Source organism: Lutra lutra, chromosome 1 (assembly GCF_902655055.1).
Source record: "Lutra lutra chromosome 1, mLutLut1.2, whole genome shotgun sequence".
Taxonomy (NCBI): domain Eukaryota; kingdom Metazoa; phylum Chordata; class Mammalia; order Carnivora; family Mustelidae; genus Lutra; species Lutra lutra.
In genome coordinates, this window is record NC_062278.1 from 66591037 (window position 1) to 66612833 (window position 21797).

Below are 21797 nucleotides of genomic sequence, written 5' to 3' on the forward strand. Positions count from 1 at the left end.
TAGAAGCAGAGAGGTGGTGGAGCAATGGGAGCTCAGCTGGAGTGATTCAGGACGTACCACTAGCCAGCTGCCCCTGCTTCTAGGACTGAGAGACTGATTCCGGCTCCTGTTCCTTCCCTGCCATCGTGTGGGCCTCTCTTCCACTATGCTCTGTCTGATTTGAGACTGGTATTGTGGACCTCCTCCAACCCTACTAGGGGTGCTTATTCTTCCTCATTTGACCACTTACAGGCCACAATTGGCAGCATAACCTAGATCTGGGAACTCATGGCACAGAGAAATGCAGTAATAGAACTTGGGATATATAACTTTCTAGAAGTCCTTTTGCTCTGTCCATCCTCATCCTCTATTAGCTTGAGACCCTCAGGGCACTGGCATCCAGGCCCAGGGTGGGCACAAGGTCTGTCTCATAGAAGAGCCTCACTCCATCTATTAGTCTGCTAGGGCTGCCATAACTGACTACCACAGCCCGGGAGGCTGAAACAACAGACGTTTATTTTCTCACAGTTTTGGGGGCTAGAAGTCCAGGATGGAATTGTCACAGGTTTGGTTTCTCCTGAGGCTTCTCTCCTTGCCTTATAGATGGCCACCCTCTCATGATGTCCTTACATGGTCTTTTCTCTGAGTTTCACGTCCCTGATGTCTCTCTGCAACTTCATCTCTCCGTCTCCCAAGGACACTGGTCAGAGTGGATTAGAACCTACTCTAAAAGCCTCGTTTTGGGGGCGCCTGGGTGGCTCAGTGGGTTAAAGCCTCTGCCTTCAGCTCAGGTCATGATCCCGGAGTCCTGGGATCGAGCCCCACATCGGGCTATCTGCTCAGCAGGGAGCCTGCTTCCCTTCCTCTCTCTCTGCCTGCCTCTCTGCCTACTTGTGATCTCTCTCTCCGTCAAATTAAAAAAAAAAAACAAAAAAACCTAAAAGCCTCGTTTTAACTTAATCATCTTTTTAAAGGCAGTATCTCCAAATAGAAGTCAGATTCTGAAGCACTGGAGGTTAGGGCTTTAATATATGAATCTGGCAGGGGATACACAATTCAGCTCCTAACACCCAGCCACCAGAGAAGAGACCAGCATTTTTAAGCTGAGAACAGGGAATAAAAAAGGAGAAGAGAAAATTAGGAAATTTATGTTGATACCATAATATTAACTCTTGTTGTCGGCTCAGGTCTTCATCTCAGGGTCCTGGGATTGAGCCCTGGTCTTCATCGGGCTCAGCAGGAAGTCTGCTTGAGCATTTCTCTCCTTCTCCCTGTGCCCCTTCCCCCAACTTCTGCACGCCTGTTCTCTCTCTCTCTGAAATAAATAAATCATGAAAAAAATAAATAAAATTGCTGATTGCTGATTCTAGTTTACGGCCAAGTAAAACAAAAGGCTACCTCACATGTGACACTAAAATCTCCCAGTACCCACTCTCTGTCTTCTGTATCTAATTTATTTACAGCAGAGAAAAGTACTACCAACATTGGTGAGTGAAGGATGCAGATGGCACACTTTGAACTAAGGCACCAGTCTTAGTTGCAAATAAGATAAATCATGGGTAACAACAAAAAACTCTATGGTGGGAACTCCATGTGAGTAAAGGGCTTTTTGTCTCATGATAATCTACTGAAGGGATCATTTATATTACCACCAAACAGCTTAAGTCGTTCTCCTATTAACATTCCTACACAATCTCCATATAATCCTACTTTCTAGGAAATCCCCAGCCCAACAGATAAGCCCTTTGAAACCCAAATCTGATTTTCCTCAGCAGACCCAGAAAAAGCTACACATCTTCGGGTAAGCAAGGAGAAAGAAAAATGAGAAGAGGAAGAGATAAGCAGAGGAAGGAAAGAGAAAGAAAAATAGAGTGTCCAGAATAAGGGCTAGCTTCAAGTTTGCATTTATCATAAGGCATACTCAGCAATGAAAGGGGACAGGGACAAATGGGGAGGGGGACAGTTTTCTAGCTTCCTGAGTCTTGCTGTTACCATGTGGCTTCATTATCTGGCTTGCTAAATTGTGAGTTCTTTTGACCATAAGCGTAGATTATTGGGAATTATCAAATAAAGACAAAGAACCCCCATGAACGTATATCAAATGTTTGTTTAATCAGCCCAGGCATAATGGACGCCTTGCCCAGTGATCAGTACTACCTCAACCCTCAACACTAAACAACTTGAACCCAACTTAACATGACTTGTCACGAATCAGGGACGAAAAGGTCTCAGGCTATTACAGGATGAAACATCTAGGATTGTGGTGTCCCCCTGGGGAATCCTCAGGAAAGCACAGAAGAATTTTAGGACTGTGTCAAGGTCACCAGCTTTCCTGGTTCACCTAGGCAACTCTGTTTTGCGACAACCTACACTTCTGTGTTTGTTGGTGATTAAGGGGATCTGATACATAGCTATTGTTACACTATGAAGTGTATGAGAATTACTTGTAAACTACCAGTGGACTTTATCATTAGAAAGATGACATTTAACAAAAATTACATGTAATTAAAAATTCATTGATAATTGAATAAGGGCTGTTGGTTAGTTAATATTATGGTATCAATATAAATTTCCTAATTTGATAATTATGCTCTGATTATAGCAGATATTAATATTTGGGAAAGCGGAGTGAAGGGTAAATGGGAGTTCTTTGACTATTATTTGCAGATTTTATAAGCTGAAATTGCTCCAAAATGAAAAGTTAAAAGACTGTTTTCAAGGATTGAAAAAGGTAATTTAAACCTGACAATTTATCCATATTTTGTCTTCTGGGAGCCTGGACCCAGGAAAAAAGCACCCCCTTCAGCCTCTCTCCTTTGCTGTCAAATTATGAAGTCCACTGTAGGATAGATGAAATGAATGATTATGAAAGTGCTCACTAAAGTAAACTCCTAAACAAACAAATGTTAATAGTAATAATTATTGTCTCATATGGAAATGCTTCTCTATAAAGGGAGGAACAAGCCATCACACTGAATACCCTACCGGAGATTCTCTAATGCTTAGAAATTGCTGTCCTGGCACTAGAAAGCAGGGAGTCATTGACTGGTTTTGAACAAAGCAGACATATGACAACAATACTTCAGGAAGGTTTGTTAAGCCTTTAGTACATACGATGGAAGAAGTGGGCAGAGCCTGGACTCAGCAAATCCCGCTATGAGTTTTTCTAATAACTGAGGAGTGAACAATCCTTACTGTAGGGGTGTGGAAAAAAAAAAACCCAGAGGAGAGGCATTTTGAAGGACTCATCAGTCCAGGCAGGACTAGCCTGGAGGTGGGGTTGGGAGGAAAGAAATGAGTCAGTGGTTACTTGAAGATGTCTAGCCAAGATGACGGTGGCTATGCTAGTGTCACTGAGAGACAGATGGAAAATGCAAGGAAGGAGACCCCATACACAGAGCTTGGGTTTGGAACTCCAGTGGCTCCAGAAGTCAGGCAGGTGCAAAGGGGGGAAAGACAGGTGGGTGCAAACCTGAAAGGGAGCTGTCACAGCGGGGCATCAGCAATCCTTGCCATGTGGGATTGCACTTTCCCTGTTACCGTATCTCCCATTTTTGCAAGAGGAGCTAGAAACTCAGATCTCTCTTTTTTTTTTTTTTAAAGATTTTATTTATTTATTTGACAGAGAGAGATCACAAGCAGGCAGAGAGGCAGGCAGAGAGAGAGAGGGAAGCAGGCTCCCTGCTGAGCAGAGAGCCCGATGCGGGGCTTGATCCCAGGACCCTGAGATCATGACCTGAGCCGAAGGCAGCGGCTTAACCCACTGAGCCACCCAGGCGCCCAGAAACTCAGATCTCTTAAGTGAAATCTCTTAACCCTTTAAAGTTGGCATGCAATTTATTTTTTTTTAAAGACTATTTGTTTTTTTTTTTTTAAGATTTTTATTTACTTATTTGACAGAGAGAAATCACAAGTAGGCAGAGAGGCAGGCAGAGAGAGAAGGAAGCAGGCTCCCTGCTGAGCAGAAAGCCCGATGCGGGGCTTGAACCCAGGACCGCGGGGCTTGAACCCAGGACCGCGGGGCTTGAACCCAGGACCGCGGGGCTTGAACCCAGGACCTGGGATCATGACCTGAGCCGAAGGCAGCGGCTTAACCCACTGAGCTACCCAGGCGCCCCATTTAAAGCGTTGTGTATGCCAGACCGAGATTCGGAAGGCAGGCTGTCACTTGTGACCTCTGGCAAAGACAAAAGGTTAAGGGTCAAAGTTCACCGTCAATGTGATACATAAGGAATTAAGGGACTGTAAAGGGATTCAGTAACTACTATAAAGTTTCCATCAGCAATCTGAACTGTATGAATGTCTATATATGGATTTGAATTTATACAGGAAGTTTAATCTTCAAATGGTTAAATCACAAGAATTTGAGTGCTTACTGTGTGCTGAGTACACAGAAGTCAAGGAATTTCAGATCTAACTGGAGAAGAAAAAAATCACGTCCTCCTGAAAACTCGAGACAAATTATCAAATGGCCTGGGAGACTCCTTTCTCCCCATTATGCTCGAATATCAGTCACCTTAAATCCTGGATACCCCGCAAATCATTTCCACTTGGCAAACTTGCAATAATGCGTGTGTGCGGTGGTGTGCGTGTGTGTGTGTAAATTGTAACCAGAGATCTGATTTCTTGGGCAGCGGTTACAAGGCGGCAGCCTCCAGTCTTCCCTCAGCGTAGGAGGGGAGCTAACCGGGTTGGGGTACCTGGGCGCTGGAGAGGAGGATGGGAGTGACTGGCGGAAGACCGCTCGCCATCGGGTTTCTCCGCTGGACTCCCTGTCTTTGTCTCTGTCACTACTTCGAGTGTTTGTGTAGGAGAACGCAGGCACCAAAATAGAAAGTGTCAAAGAGATGTGACAACGAGGATCAAAACAAGGCAGGACTTTTTTTACAGTTCCACCTAGCACCCTGCGTCCCGAAGGCCAGCGCGCCTCCTCCCGCCGTCCTGCAAGAGCCGCGGTGGGGCAGGAAGCGGGCGGCTGGGGCTGCGGGTCCTCCCGGGAGCGCGGCGGTTTCCTCCCGAGCTGCCCAGTTATCTCCAGAGCCTCCGACCAGCTCTCGGCGGAGCGCGTCCTCCCCCCGCACCCACCCGGCACTCCTCAACCCACCCACCTACTTCCTCCGGCCCCATACACACGCAGCGCGGAGTTGCCAAAAATTTCCACCCTCCGCCCCCCTCCCTAGCTAACTTCCTTCCAGCATTTCCTGAGCTGGATGATCCTAGGATTTGTAAGACAGGAAAAAAAGGAAGGCGTGAGGGCGGGCGAGAGAGACAGGATGCTTGTTTTTCGCGTTCCCGAAGCCGTCTGAAGGCAAGACAGCGGGCGCAGGGCAGAGGAGCCACGCAGCCCCCGGGCTGTCTGCTCGCCCTCCGGCTGCTGCCCGCTCGCCGCGCGCTCGTCCTCTCCTGGGCATCTGCAGAGGCGGAGAGGAGAGCTCGCCCTCCCTCCGAGGCGGAGGAAAACACCCGAAGACACCGCAGGAGCCCGTGAAAGTCCCCGGGACTCCGAGTGAGGAAGTGACACTCCGGCCGGCCGGCCCGCGGCCGCCAGCTCCGCCCGGCCTCCCGCCCCGAGGCCCTGGAGAAGCGCGCCGTGGACCCCAGGCTCCGCGGCCGCGCCGGGCTCAGCGCCCCGCGGGCTCCATGCGCGCTGCCCCGGGCCGCTCTTCGTCCGCGTGCCGATGCGGCCCCTCAGTGCCGCGCCGCAGCCCGTGATCTGACCCCGGAGACCGGCCTAGGCGCGGTGCCACGCACAGGGGAGGGGGAGACGGAGGGGCAACCTCTTGGGACTAACTCATGAAGAACAAGGGTGCCAAGCAGAAGCTGAAACGAAAGGGAGCCGCCAGTGCCTTCGGCTGTGACCTGACCGAGTATCTGGAAAGCTCCGGACAGGATGGTAAAGTGCCTTCGCCCCCCACCCCCACCTTTTCTTTTTGTTTGAGGGCGAGATGGACTCTGCTGGGGTGTGTTAGATTCGGTTCACAAGTTAATGTAGTCCAGGCCTGTGGGCTCAGTGTACTTTTTTTTTTTTTTTTCTTTTGAAAGAACACGTATGATTCCTAAGGTGCACGGCGCTGCCGCTCCGACGTGCAGAAGTTGTGGCGGTCCTTCCGCTGGTCACACACCAGCCGTTAATGGGCGGTGCTGCTTCAAGTTTAACCCGCTATCTCTGCGGGCTGGGGGGTGGGAGCTCCAGGGGTCCTGATCGCGAAGTGTGGATGTCGGAGGGGAGGGATGCGGGCTGGACTTCTGGGATGGTGATCACTGGGCTTCTCCGGGTACATAATTACGACCGCCTTGGGTGTCCTTTCCGGGCTCTCCAATTTCATCTGCTCGCATCTTTTTTTATTAATGTGCTGGAAGGCAGGGGGTGCGGTGGATCCTGGCTGGGGGAGTGGTTGCACAAACATTTTCTGAATTTCTGAACGGATGCCAGATATATAGTACCTCCCTCCATCCCCTTCCCAACCCCCCAGACCCTTTACCTCCTCTTGGCTTTCAGATTAGCATTTGGTGTGTCAGACAAGAAGAGTGTTGTAAAAAGGTCAGAGGGCCCGGATTTTAAAATAGTTTAGGACATATAAAATAAAAGGAGAGCCAGCTTCTCCGTTTTCAAGGTCAGACTGCATTAAAAAAAAAAAAAAAAAAAGGTGGGGGGAATCCTGCAGAGTAGAGACAATTTAAACATTTGTTGGGGCAGAGGGAAAGAAAACAATCTAGAGTACAATAACAGCATTTGGAGTTAGAAGTTTTTAATCATAGGAAAGTTGGGGAAATTGAGCAGAAAATGACTCCTTTTGTAAGGTTGACTGGTCTTGTGCATACCGTGACAAAAAGGCCTTGTCTTCAGAAACTTAAGTGAGAGAGAAAACAGTTCACCATATAGGCCTTGTATTTACACATAGAGAGCTATAACAAAGGAGGAAACTGGAGGGCTGTTTAACTGTGCAGAATAATTCTGCCTCCAGGAAAATCATCTCAAAAGCGATTTGACTAGCTCATATCAAGTGTGCCTCTCAAAAACAGGGCAATGATTTTGTTTCAGTTCCGTTTTTTTGTTTTGTTTTGTTTTTTAAAGATTCAGTACTACCTAGTAATTTGCAGTGGTGTGATATTCCTGTGGCATTCTAGACTCCAGTGTGTGCTGTTCCATTAGGACAAATGGCTTAGTATCTCAGAGCTTGGGGGACCACAGGTTTCAGAACTGCCTCTTTTGAAACCAAGAATAAGTCAACTCATTTCATCCTCTCCAATAATCCGGGAGAGGGCAATTTGAAATCAATTGGACTAAACTTTTTTGAATGTGATAAAACTCCAAGGGTGCATCTTAACCACTACTCTCAGAAGTTCAGAAGGAAATGTTTCCCTCCACCTGTTTTCTTGAGGAACTTCAAGTTTAAGTCCAGATTCACTACAAATGCTCCTGTGATGCCCCTGCCCACCATGTGGGTGTTATTTTGGGACCCCCTTCAAGCATGAGAGTTGCATGGGGGTGCTTGCTGGTCCCGCCCCATTCTTACAATGTCATAAATCATAAGATGAGCCAGGAATCCCAGCATTCTGTGAAGACACCTCAAAGGCAGACTTTGCCATCTCTTGTTTCACCTGCTTTATATTTTGGGCTTCCATACAGGTTTCATTTGGGGAAGGGAAAAAAAAAGGAAGGGGGCGACTGCTTAAAGAAAAATAATTGAAAACCAATACCCAGGGTTCCCAGCCTTGGTGAAGTGGGGGGCGGGGGAGGCAAGGAAGCCCAGACAGGTAAATTGACCTGCCTAAGGTCATACAGTAAATCACGGAGGTTGCCGAGGGACCTGACCTACCAGGCTCCTCTTTCTTCCCTAGCTTTCTCATCTAGGCCAACGTTCTCCTCTAATGATTTCTTTTTTCCCTAAATTGAAAACAGACAGCCCTGTCACAGGATCAGCAAACTTTCAAGTCTGACGTACCTGAATACAGTTTAGCTTTGAAACAAAAGGAAACTGACCCACTTAATGATCTAGACACCATTCTTGTACCACATGAGAATTAGGTGTGCATAATAAACAGCTTATATAAATGAGAGTGATTAGGATTTTTTTTTGCCACATTTAAAACTCATTATGTGGTTGCCTCTTATTTTTCTTGCAGTATAGCATCAGTAGGCAAAATGGTAATGGTTTTTTCTCAGACAGTGTGTTTTCCTCACGGACTTTCTGAAGCATGTATTGGTTAGTAGACAAGGCCTGGACTCTGCTTCCAGGGAGGAAAAGCTGACCTGGGCACTGCCCCTCTGCCCACCACCCTGGAAGTTCAACCCAGAATCCTGAGGGTGACAAGTCTTCTGGTAAAGAAACCAGAAGGCTGGGGAGGACCTTAGAAGACAGACATGAGTATTGAAGTGTGGAGTCAAGGGTAATGGAATGATCCTGCATAGAGACAGAGAGAAATGGATCCAGGTTTGGAAGCACAAGGGCAGAAGGGAAGGACAGAGATGTAGGGAAGCCAGGAGAGTACTTATGCTGGGCCAGGGAGGGAAGATGGGGTAGAAGACAAAGCTGGTGACAATTCGCTGTACTTAGGCCATCTGCAAATGGGGAAGCTACACCCTGAGGCCGAGCATAAAAGATGAATGCCATCCACTTCAGTCATTTGCTCTGGCCAGCCCTGCTACTTTCAGCCGGATAAATCTGCTAGCTAGCAGAGGGTGTGTGGGTGACGAATAGGTGTCCAGCTCAGAGCAGAAGCTGCCCAGGCCAAGCTTCAGCCTTAATCTTTAGGAAGCTGATGAAAACCAGAAGCCCTTCCTTATAGAAATACACACACGCGCGCGTGCGCGCGCACACACGCACACAAATTGTGTATACGTTTTCTCTGGGCATTCACATAGATGCCAAGTTCAGACCCTGCTGTTAATCATGCCAGCTGCACACAGGCCTGATGTGAAGGGTCAGTTTCTCTCTGCTTCTTTCCTGCTGCCTGGTGAGAACACTCAAGCATGGCACAAAGTTGCTGGTGGCCAACTTGGCCAGCACAATGACTGCCACGCCAACCCTCAGCTCTCCCCTGGGAACCAGATAGCATTATCTTCCTGGCCGGATTAGAGGCAGAAGAGCATCCCTCCCTCACTGGTATGCTGAAAATAGTACAGTTTGGGGGGATCTTCTTTTTTGACCAGTGAACGTGAAGGCCGTTGCTTGCAGCAATGTAATGAAAACCCCATCATTTTGTCAACTGCGGTTGGAAGGCTGCTGGTGAGGCCCCGTGAGGCCCGAGCGCATCCACCAGCTTTCCTTACCTTCTCCATCCTCAGCCCAGCACCCGGGCTCTTCCCACATGGCTTGGAAATTCTGAGGCCAGGAGACCAGGGACCAGTAAGAGCACGTTACCGGAAAAGCTCTTTTCTGCCTCCATTTGCGTCAGCTGTCTCCACTGTGAAGGGTGAAGGCTGAGGACCTTCTTTTTTTTTTTTTTTTAAGATTTTATTTATTTATTTGACAGAGAGAGCTCACAAGTAGACAGAGAGGGAGGCAGAGAGAAAGGGGGAAAAGCAGGCTCCCCACTGAGCAGAGAGCCCGATGTGGGGCTCGATCCCAGGACCCTGGGATCATGACCTGAGCCGAAGGCAGAGGCTTAACCCACTGAGCCACCCAGGAGCCCCATGGCTGAGGACATTCTCACCCTTCTGAGCAACTCTGGCATTTTATTTGATCTCTGGGAAAAGATGATATTGTCTGACCCAGCGGTTTGCCATGATGGTGGCACATTAGAAGCACCTGAGGAACTTTAAAAAAAAAAAAAAAGGCAATTGAGGGTTTGCCCAGGTCCCATCTCAGAAGAATTAAATCAGAATGTCTTGTTGCCCAGGCAGGCATGAGTATGTTTTAAAAGCTTTCTAGATGATTCCATTGCACAGGCAGAGTTAGGAACCACTGCTGGCAGTGTAGGGTTTTATGGGCCATTTTCTTCCTGGATAAGGAATCTTGACTATTCAGAATGTATCCTCTGAATGTTTGATAAGAATTGTGAGCCTTTTTATGACTGAGGCTTTTTTTTTTTTCTAGTTTTTATCAGATTGAAAAGGAAGAAAAGTGTATATATATAATTTCTGAGGCTAAATAATTCTGTTTATTGGTATATTTAACAAATACGGACTGAGGCATGGGGGAGGTATCATGGGAGAGAAGCAGGTACCCCAGACTCGAGAAATTTACAGTCTAGAGGATGTGAACAAACTTTCAGAAACCAGTAACTCAATGAAGCTCTGAGATTACCTGTCATAACTGAGGGAGGAACTGTAAAAGCTACTATCTACAATCAAATAGATAAGATACCCAAACATAAATGGGAACAAAGTCTTTCTGTTCAAGGCAGGATTTAATACTGCCTGGAGAACCACAAAAGGTATGCTCTTTGGCTTAGGCTTTTCCTCCCCAGCATCTCACCGGGCACATCCTTGTCACACCCTTCCTACCTCATTCTTCATTCTTTAGGTCTCAGCTCCTTCTGGAAACCTTCCCTGACCTCCCAAGTCAGGTGCCCCTGCTGGGTACTGGCATTAGGAGTTCTGGAAGCTTACTGTCTGGCATTGAATTCCAACTTTGCCTGGTATAAGTTACATACCCCCCTGGGCCTCAGTTTCCTCATTTGTGAAATGGTGATAAGAGGACTGATACGAGGATAAACGAGTTCATACAGGCAAAGCACTTGGCAGAGGATATGCATATGGAAAGCTATGAATGTAGCTATTATTATCATAAAATCCTGGACTTGCCCTAGTATAATGAGCAAGGGCTCGGGTGAGATGTAAATGATAGGGTCAGTTGGGTTCGTCAGTCACAAAGGGAGACTGGAGGCAGACTGATTGCCCTACTGAATGAAGAGGCCATTTCCTGCAGGGATTTCCCAGAGCCATGGGAGAGTAGACCCTCGGGGCATAGTGTGGAAGAGCAAAATGTCAACCTGAGTCGAAAGGGCCCTCAGAAAGCTCTGAGAAAGGTGCCCAGCCGCTCCTGTAACCAAAGGGAACTGAAAGAGAAATCAGGTCCCGGAGGTTGAGCTTGTGGGGACAGAACAACAACCTCACAAGCTTGAGTTTTGAGGGACATCCCCATATCTGGGTTCTAGAATTGAACAGGAAGAGCCCAAGCAGGAGAATTAAGGCCTTAAGCGGGAAGCAAACTGAAAGCACAAAGTCTGACGGTTACTTACTCTGCATCGTTTGGAAATGGCAAACAACCCTCATAGAGAATAGAAAAAGCTACTTCCATTTACCCACAGAATTCCCTCCTGCCACTCTCCAGACCTATGCCAATAGCCCCTTGACCACAGGCACGGCCTCACCCTTCCACTTCCCTAACCCACCCCCACAGGCGGCCACTCAGATGCCTTCCAGCCTCAGGAGGCTCGGGCGTTGGCCCTGCTGAGGAAGCCCACTCTCTGTCACCCGCCATTCCCTGGAGCCAAGTGAACCATCTGCTGTAGGTAGGAGGGAGCTGGAGGCCTGGCCTTGTGCTGGGGCACAGGGAAACGTGATGAAAGCGGGAGCACCCTTTTCCATAGCCAATGCTGTAAGTGGGGAATAAGCTCCCTGTGCCTTTGGAGCTGTAGATTTTGCTGCATCCTTTTTACCCCACCCAACCCCCACTCCCTCAGGCATCTGTAGGCAAACTGGAAAACTTTTCTGTGGGAGTGGGGAGGAGGGGAGAACGCATTCTGAATTCCAGAAGCTGATTGACCTAGGCCGTCCTGAAACCCTTGCTGGGGACTGTTTGTTCCTGGGTATCACCTCACTGGAGAGTTTCCTGGGATTTTGTGGCAGCGTGGCTGGCTGTGGGTGGGAGAAGCAGGTGGGCTGAAAGACCCAGGACTTAGTCTAAGGATAAGAAATGTGCCCCCCCCTTTTTCCATTAGATATTGTAGCTAAATATTTTTGGAACAAAGTAGTGACAGACCCTTCTAATTGGAGTGACTTGGTGCTCATTTCCTCCAGAACAGACTGATCAGGGTGAGCTATCCACCCCCACTGGCCTCTGGGTTTCAGAATTCCACTGTCCCTTCTGTGGTGCCTTCACACAGGTCTGGAGGCCCAGGAACGTGGAGCTACTTGTTTTCTTTTTGTTTTGTTTTTCACTCATAAGTTGTCTTGAATTTAAGCCAATGTAGCTTTTTCCCACTTACTCCCACCCTTCAGATGACTTTTTTTTTTTTTTTGCTTATGTGTGCGTGTCCCACCCAATTCCCACCCATAGAGCTATCTCTATGCCCCGGTACAAATGCAGCACTTGAGTTTAAGTGGTCTTAATGCTCCTCCCTGGCAGGGCTGGCCTCAAGTCCTTATTGCCGTGGGGCTGCATCCTGCTAAAGCTTCAGGAGTCTGGAGCCTGTCCCTCTAACCCTCCCCTCCAGGATGCAGTTTTAGGTAAGGTTTAGAATAAAGACCATGCAGAGGAAAGATGCTGACTGCGATTCAGAGAAAAGCAGATACTGGTATTAGATTTTTTCTGAGAGCAATTTCTAATGGAGAAAGATGAGAGCATGATGCTGCTGGTCGCTAAAGGAAGAAGGAGGAAAAGTAGGTGTCTTGGAGAGAGAGAAGGGACCCAGAAATGAAGGCTGAGCCCCAGGTCAGACTTGCTTGTTATTTTTATTAATAGTTAGAGTTAATGTCTGCATTGATTGCTTACTATGTGCCAGTCCCTTTATCCATACAAAGTAATATTTTGACATCTGTAAGAATCAGGCATTTTTTATCCCCACTTTATAGAGGAGGAAACTTGATGAAAGAGGTTAAATATGTTACAAAGATTTTAGAGATGGGAACGGCAGGATTTAAATCTAGATCTACCTGACTCCCAAGGCCACAGCCCTAAGCACAAACAATCTCCCAGAGTAGCACAGTTTACAATTTGGCATTTACATTAGTTTTGTAAAAACAAAACAAAATAAAACAAAACAAAACAAAACACAAACCCATAACCCTGCAAAAAAAAAATAATAATAATAACCTTTTCTCTCTTTGCTTTGTTCTTCCCCCAGCCTTTAGATCATTAATAATAATAACAAAGGACATTTGCATGGCACTTTCCCCTGTGCAGGGTGCTTTTCACACAAGTCTATTCTAAACCTGCCAGCTTTCAAGACCAACCAGACCCCACCTTTTCCTCCCAAGCCCCTCCCTGCCCATGGCGGCCACAGTCCTCTTTCTTCTCGGAATGCCCATTGCATTAGAGTCCCAGACACCCAATTTGATCTTCATTTCCCTTACTATCCTATTTTCTAACTGGCATGTCGGTGGTGAGCTCTGCTGAAGGCGGCTGGCAGTCAGCAGCTCAGGCACATTTGGTCGTGCAAAGTGCCTCTCGGGGTGAGCCCCAGGGCCAGCACACAGCACTTGGTTGATTGACCCTATTTCCTCCTAAGGAAGTCAGTGTTCGAGCCCTTCTAGGAAGCTCAGGACCAGAGTCACTGCTGATGGGCTGCTGCAGTGTCAGGAATCCAAGATTGTTTAAGGTTCCCCTTGGGGGCTCCTAGCTACTCCAAGATAGAAACTGACCCAGACTTTGCACAGGACGCCCCAGAAACACTGCCTTTTCCTAGTGCCTCACCAGTCACTCCTTGGTATGAACCACATTCTTGGCGGGGCCCCAGAACCAACTGAGTTTCTGGGATGGAGTCTCAGGCACTCTTTGTTCTAGTTCAAGCTTGGCTGATGCATACCAGGCCCTAGTACCACGCCCATAGCCTGATGCTGCCCCAGAATGCCTTTGGGGACCCCATCCCCACCTCCCCCAGAGAGAGAGGGATGAATGTCACCCCCTCTCCCAAAGCAACATATCCTAGCTCTTACTGTTAAAGACACCAGAAAACAATTTGACATATAAAATAGGATTCTGGCAAACTATAAATAAATCTATAGCTTTCGTGACAGGCAATTGAGCTAATTTGTGCAATTATGCATATTTCTTTCCCTGGATCTTTTCATGTTTTTATTCAGAAACCATCTTGTGTGGGTTTTTTTTTTTTTTTTTTTCCATTTCAACACAACAAGTATTTAACTAATATGCAAGACACTCGGATTTACAAAGATGCTCTCAAGTTGCTCTCAGCCTGGTGAGGTCATGGGAGGGGAGGATAGCTAAGAGAAGTACCAAGAATGAAATTTATCATGGAGTACCAAGGGCTCCATGATAAATATCGTCTGACCATGAGGAATGGCAGAGATGGTGTCTACAGACAGGAAACAACATGGTCTTGCCTGATACTTGTAATTGGTCATGCCTTCTTGCACCCTGAGGGAGAGACGCTGAAATTCTGGGGAAAGGAGTTGAGAGGGACTTCTTGTGACCTGGCTTGAGGGTGGGGGCTGTCTTCAGTGGCAGGAGAGTGAAACTACCCTCAGGAGAAGACAGAGTAGCTGATGGTACCAAGAGTGGTGACTGGTTTTGCTGTTGTCGGTGCCCTGCCTAAGGGCAGGACAATGAGGGAGTCTGGTAAAAGAGAAAAAAATTTTTAATAATGTTAAGTGACCCTCCTGATCATGTGTCTTGATTCAATCTACCAGTATTTCCATTGGTGGGCAACCCCATTCTTTATATGAAGACCAACTCAGGTTAAGTAACTTGCCTAACATCACCCAGCCAAGAGGTAGAGGAACCAGGACCAAAAGCCTGTCTGTCCAATATTAAATTCCCATTCCACAGCTTTGTGTCCCCTGGACCCAAACAGGTTAGCTGGCAGTAAATCAGGCTCTGAGATGCAGAGCTCCATTTTACCATGCATTGCCAAGGTGATAAGTTCAGCAGGATTTAGCTAGACTTTTAATAAAACTTCTGGCAATGGAGCTCTCATCCCCAGTTTTTCAAAGCAAAACATTTAGGTTCCAAATGGCAGGCTTCTAAACAGAGAGCATGCGCTGTTACCATAAGTAGTCCCTTCCACCACTTCTTTCCCATCTGTTTCCTGCATGCAGAGCATTATTGGGAAACAATGATGTCAGCTCTTCCATATAAATCTACACCTCCCTGCTTGCCCCTCCCCTAGAATGCATATTTGTGTTCCTCTTTCTGGCTTTGTCTTGCTTTTCTGTTCCTTAAGGACTCACGCTTTTGGCGTCAATTGTTGGCTTTCTTTTTTTTTTTTTTAATATGTTTTAGCTATTTAAGCTTATTGTGGCCTTCAAAGTGCACATGCTTTTTTGGGTCCATATTTGGAAAATCTTTTGTTTGGCTAATAGCTAGAACATGGGCCTGATTTTAATGGGGAGGAGCCATTTTGCTTTATGGAAAAGCAAAGCTAGATGCAGGGCTCTGAATGGGCTCAGAACTGGAGGACACAGGGCGCCTGGGTGGCTCAGTTGGTTAGGTGTCTGCCTTTGGCTCGGGTCATGATCCCAGGGTCCTGGGATCGAGCCCTGCTTTGGAGGGGCGGTGAGGGGGGTGGGGGTGGGGGGTCCCTGCTCAGCGGGGAGCCTGCTTTTCCCTCTGCCTCTGCCCCTAATTCATGCTTGCTTGCTCTCTCTTAGTGTTCTCTCTCTCTCTCTTTCTCTCTCAAATAAATAAAATCTTTAAAAAGAAAAAACTGAGGACACAAAAGCTACTTGGGGGCCCTTTGGGGTGCATTAAAGCTGTTTGGACCCTGGGCACAGAACCCTGAAGGTCAGGAAAATATACTCATGGAGTAATCTGTTTTTTTCTCACCCCAAGCCTGACTTTTAAATGGGACATGGTTTCTTCAGTTCCCCTTTTTCTACTGCCCCTAATGACAATTTGGTTTCAGAAAGGAAAGGCAGGTGGAAGGAGGGGGTTGGTTAGGCCTTAGGGGGTTAAGGGATGGGGGACATTAGTTTTGAAATCTGGGTCTAAGAATTCTGGCCCTCTCTTTTTAAGCCTCTGGCAGTGGTACTCAAACTCTACTGGGCATAAAAATGACTAAAATTGCAGCTTTTACTTTTAAAATTGAATTTAAATTAAATTTCAAAATGTAAAAAAGCATTAGTTAAATATAGTATACTTTATTTATTATAAGGAATATTAGAAATACTCCTTAAATTCCCTTTCAGACTCCTTGAAATGAAACGGACATGTAGTAAGAATTTCCAGTAGGCGCTCTTGCCTAGGTCGTAGTACCTGGGTCTGTGGAGAGCATGAGATTCCACTGAATGAGTTCTAGCCTCTCTAGGGCTGTGAGCTGTAAAGGGCCGCTGCATTCTGAGGTCGGTCCCTCAGAGATTCTGCTTTTGTAGGTCTGAGATGGGGTCTCGGAATCCACATTTTTAAAGATGAGCTCCAGGTGATCTTGATCTCTTTCGTCTACTAATCTCGTTTTCAGAAACATTGATTTAGCCCACAGAAAGAAGCAGCTGAATGAAACCACATGATTTTTATTTTCTTCATTACATTTTACATATTGCTCAAATCCTCAACAGTAAACATGTATTTTTACTACTTAAATTGGGGGGAGGGTGGGAATCTTTAAAAATTATAACAGGAATGGGATAGTCCTGATTCTTTCAACTATTCATAAAGCCTTTTTGTTTTAATCCTTAGGACAAAAAAATCTTCCGAAGTCCTGTTTGGTTGCTTTCCTGTCTTCATGGGTGCAGTTTAGTAAAATCAATTAACTTCTTTTCTGAGAAGCAGTGTGATATGGTGGTTAAGCATGTGGCTTTTTTGCTGATAATTTGACTTGGTTCAGATTTCAGCTCTCCCACATGCTAGCTCTGTGACCCTGGACAAGCTGCCAGATCTCTCTGTGCTTCTGTTTCTTCATCTGTGAAGTAGAGATTGTGGTATTATTGTGCAGGGTTATCATGAGGACCAAATGAACTATTGCGTGGCCTGGAATTTAATAAACCTTCTGAATTTAATAAACCTAACACTATGGCTAGTATTTCCTTGGTGACTGGAAGTCTTTCCCTGTTTCGGCCTCATTGCTCAGAATGTGGTTCCTGAGTAATGCTACAGATATGGAAAGTTAAGGGAGCTGAGAACAAATACTATTCTGAGGCTCCCATCTATCTCTAGGGGCTTCCTCTTTGAAAAAAGCAAATTCTTTAATATGCCTCCAATTATTTATTTTCTTTGGTTGAATGCATAAAAATGCTAAGTCTTCAGACTTTTTTTAAAAAAGATTTTATTTATTTGAGAGAGAGAGTGAGAGAGAGCATGAAAAGGGAGAAGGTCAGAGGGAGAAGCAGACTCCCCATGGAGCTGGGAGCCCAAATCGGGACTCGATCCCAGGACTCCGGGATCATGACTGAGCTGAAGGCAGTTGCCCAACCGAGCCACCCACGTGCCCCAATCTTCAGACTTTTATTTGTTGATAAATATTTCTGGGGTGGGACTGTGGCAAACTTCCTAAAATTTACATTTCTTTAGTAATCAGAAAAAGTAACCTAGAAACAAAATCAAAAGGGAGGAAAATGAGAGTTATGGTACATCATAGTGATAGCCATCCAATCTTCTAGTTTCCATTTGTATTTCAGGAGGGCTATAAATCTGGAAAATGAGCCTGTTTTCATCACTGTGGAACCACGGAAGGCGTGGGTTTTAGCTGGCCCAGATGCTCTTTCCCATCTGCCTATTTCTTTGCTCTACAACCACAGTTTGATAGTTGACTGAATCTAGTAGATCTGGCTCAATCGTAGGTTGTACAAACAGAATCTCAGGTTGTAAAACGTACAGATCCCCCCTGCACTCCTCGTGGGTTGAATCAAATATGGAGTCTGTTTTCATTTCTCAGTGCTGTATTTGAAGATGGAAGCTTGGCCACAAAATATGCTTAGGAAGGTGATTGGGTGGTAAATTGTAGACTTTCATTACGTCTCACTTTCCATGGCTGTTGTCCTAGTTTTCTAAATTGTCTCTCCCCTGTGTAGAAAGAAAAGCTGCTCCTTGAAGACTGGGGCCGTGGCCTGTTTGTCTGTGTGTTCAATGTCTGCAGGGCTGGTTCTTTTCTGGAGGCTCTCAGAGAGAATCCATTTTCTTGCCTTTTCCAGCTTCTACAGGCTGTTTTCCTTCTTCAGTTTGTGGCCCCTCATCACATGTCTCTGATTTCCTGCCTCTTTCTTATAAAGACCCTGTGGTTACATCAGATAATTCAAGGTAATCTCCTCATCTTGAGATCCCTAGATTGACCACATCTGCAAAAATCCTTCTAGACATATGAGACAACATTCACAGGTTCTAGAATAAGGACATGGACTTCTTTGGAGTGACATGACTCAACCTACCACAATCTATTTTCCCCACAGCACATTGGCTCAGTAGATATTAATAATGTGAATGAAGGGAATAAGGTGGTGATTCTGTGAGGGGAGGAGAAGGATATCAGCATTTTAAGCACTTACCATAAACCAGGCCTTGGGTTAGCTGGGACACAGGGATGAAGATGCATTGTCTGTCCCTGTGGGATCTCGCAGTCTCATGCAGGAGATGAGCACACTCTCAACTGACTCTCACACAAACCACAACAGGAGGTGGATGACAGTAATTCTGACTCAGAGGAGCTGGGTCTTTTAAGATGAGTGGAATCTGAGAGGTCTCTGCCTGAGAGAAAGATGTTCCAGACAGAGGGAAAAATCCAAACCAAGGCATTGGGTGTAGAACAATATGGCAGGACCAACATTCTCAAAAGAACAAAGAGAATGAGGTTGTGAAGCGTGAGCCACCCACCTGCCTGGGCTAGGGTTATAAGAACAAATGGCTTATGAAATGACCATTATAATTCTTCCACAGAAGAAAAGAGCAACTGACATGTGTGCCAGTTCAAATTCCAATTCGATAAAGGAAGAATCTTGAGCCACCTTTAAAGCTTCTGTGTCCTTTTTGCTGTTTCTGTTGTTGCTGGTAAGAAAAAAATTGGACCCCAGGCTAGGACTAAACTTCCTCCAGGGGGGAGGAAAAATGAAGTGCCCCAAGCAGTTATAACCCAGAGTTTTGGTTTATTCCATCTATTTATAATCTTAGGAAGTTTCACTTTTCTCTGTCTTGTGGATGAAAACCAGAGCGATGTTTAATATTTCAAATCCAAGTTTAATTTGAGTTGAAAAATTTTGTAATGTCCCTTCCCACCTACCTCCTGGCCACACTTCTACTCCCTCCCATCTCTTTTTCTTCGGAGGTTCTCTTCACCTCCTCTTTGTCATTCCTCCAGTTTAAGAAACCATGGAGTAGTTATCAGATCCATTGTTCTTGTCAGTTTTAGTCCCAGGTGCCATTTTGAGCTTGGCGCAGTATGCTCCCACTCTGCTGTGGGATGGCCATCCCGCCTCAGAGAAGTGTCCTCCCCACCCTGAGAGGTCTCCGTCTCTGAGGAGACCTTGGGGTCCCTTGGAGGTGGGCCTCCCTGTCCAGTGCCTGCCTTGCCTCTGCCAGATTCCACAACTCCAAGACTAAAAATACTTCAGCCTCTGCCTTTCCTTCTGGCAGGCGCTCAAACTGGTTTTGTCCCTTGTGACTGAAAAAGCAGAAGACCAGAAGGGAACAAGACTAGCTCGATGGTCAGCCACTACCTGAGGGGTTCCTCCCAGAGGTGCATTTGCTCCCATTCCGAATGGCAGTGGTCTCCATTACCCCCTCACCAGAATAGCCCCTCAGGCTGTGCTCTGCTCTCCCTTGACTCCTAAGTGGAATTGGCAGGAGTCATGAAAAAATACAGGATGTGATTTTCATGAGGCATAAACACCTGCCACAGTTGCAAGTCATCGTCTTCTCTTGTAAAATTATAAAAGCAATTGTAAAAAAGCAAGAAAAAGAAAAAGAAATTCAAACAATATGGAGATTTAGTACAGAGTCCCTTCTCACACCCTTGCAGTCCCATGTGTGAGTCAGGGCTGGATTCAACCAGACTAGTTCCGTATAGTGAAATTTTCTGAGGGAAATGGGCTCTGTCTGCACTGTCGGATTTATCAACCACTGGCCACATGTGGCTGGTAGCTCTCCAATGTGGCTAGAGCCACGGAGGAACTGAACGCTACATTTTAATTAATTTAAATTTACATAGCCATATGTGGTCAATGGCTACTGAATTGAATGGCACAGAGAACTTTCTCTGTGTATATGCTAAAAAACATATGCATAGAATGAGTTGTTTTGTTTCTTTTTCCCCACAAAGTTATAACATGTATATGTTTTGAGATAGGCTGTTTTAAATAATAGAAGATCTTGGAGAACTACCCATTTTTGTAATTATATATAGCTCAGTCTCACTCTTCTTTATCACTGCAGGGGATTCTGCTGAATGGATGAGTTGTTAAGTATAATTTTATTTTTTTAATTGGGTGTGTGTCACATTCCTGTGTTTCCCAATGTAAAAGACTCTAATGGATGTAGTAAAAAAATGTCCCTCCCATCCCTGTCCTCAGCCTCCCTGTTCTTCATCCCGGACGGAAGTAGTGTTAATTTTTTGGAAATCTTTCCGTAGATATCCCGTGCATATATACAAGCAAATACATATATAATTTTTATACAAGATCATAATTTATTTAACCATTTCTTTCCCTTTTTACAAGTTCCTATAAGGCTTTTTTTGTCTAAATAGTAATCAATTAGTATTTATTGAATATGGTATGTGAGCCATCATCATCTTCATTGATAATTGTTATTATCTATAACTTACTGAATATTAATATGGCTTCCCTTTGCTTATAATGAGGGTAGAATTTTCTAGTCCACATGCTTCTAGTTATACTTTAATATACTAAAAGTCTACTATATTATATATATACTAAAGTATACTATATTATACTTTTATATACATAACTAGTTACAATAGTTATGCTTCTAGTTATAACTTCTAGTTATGCTTGGCTGGTCAATGCTAGCTGGTCAGTCCATGTTCTGTCAGCTGGAGTCCAGGCCCTGGGTTAAGGCTGATGCTGGGGGCAGGGACTAGTAGGAAGCTCTTTGGCCCACACACTGGCATATCACAGTGCTTTGGTCATCTGAACCACGTTAGTACAGGCCACAGAGACCCAGGAAGTGGCAACAACAGTGAAACAGGTGGCAGCATAAATAGGAATGTATCCTGAAGCTGAGCGTCCATATTTTTGCAAAAACTATAGCCAGAGTATATCTTACAGTAGGATTGGAAAAGAGAATGTCTGATAAGAACCTTTCACTGGTATCACTCTCTATACCCTTGATGGCTTCCCATTACCCTTAAGACAAACATTGGCTCCATAAATACCCATAGGGTTTAACAGTTGTCATCCCCAGAGACCTGCCTATCTCCTCCTATCTCTCTTTAGCTTCACCCAGGATCTTGCCAACTCCAGCCCATAATTTGGGTCTCAGCCTGCATGTCTCATCCTCCAAGTTGCCTTCCCTGATCCCTCTGAGGAGGGATCGGGTGCTCCCATGCTACGCTGCACTGCCCAGTGCTGCTGTTATCACACTGAATGTCCCATCCTCACATCCACCCTATCCCTGCCTCATTCTAGACTCTCGATGACTCTGGGTCGACTCTGTGAAATCATGAGCCATGTCTCCTGGCTCACCACTTTATCACTGATGCCCAGCATAATGCTGACAAATATGTGTTAAATGAGTAGACGGAGCCAGGGAAGGGCAATGCTTGCTGTCGTGGGTCCTAGTAGTGGTGGGGTGGGGATGGAGGAGTGCGTCTGTGTGAGCATTTTGCCCGTATGTGTGCATCTGTCATGTGACTAGGTATCCAACATGGAGAGTAGAGGAGGGGGAAACCACTGGTGCAGCATGGGGTGGCTTCTTCATTCTGCAAATAATTGTCCGCTGGTCGTAGGCAAATCATCACACTCTCCAAATCTCAATTTCCCCATCAAAGAGAGGAATGAGACTGCATGAGAAGATATAGGCCAAAGA

The 21797-nt window shown here is 45.9% G+C and overlaps 1 protein-coding gene across 1 annotated transcript in view; it reads left to right on the forward strand.

Annotated features, from left to right (window-relative positions):
- Positions 1-4946: 4946 nt before the first annotated feature.
- The window catches only part of ARHGAP31 (Rho GTPase activating protein 31), a 118626-nt gene continuing 101775 nt past the window's right edge, over positions 4947-21797 (forward strand). Inside the window, exon 1 of the mRNA XM_047725690.1 lies at positions 4947-5872. Coding sequence (XP_047581646.1) covers positions 5773-5872 — 100 coding nt within the window. The 5' untranslated portion in view covers positions 4947-5772. The remainder of the gene's footprint in view (positions 5873-21797) is intronic.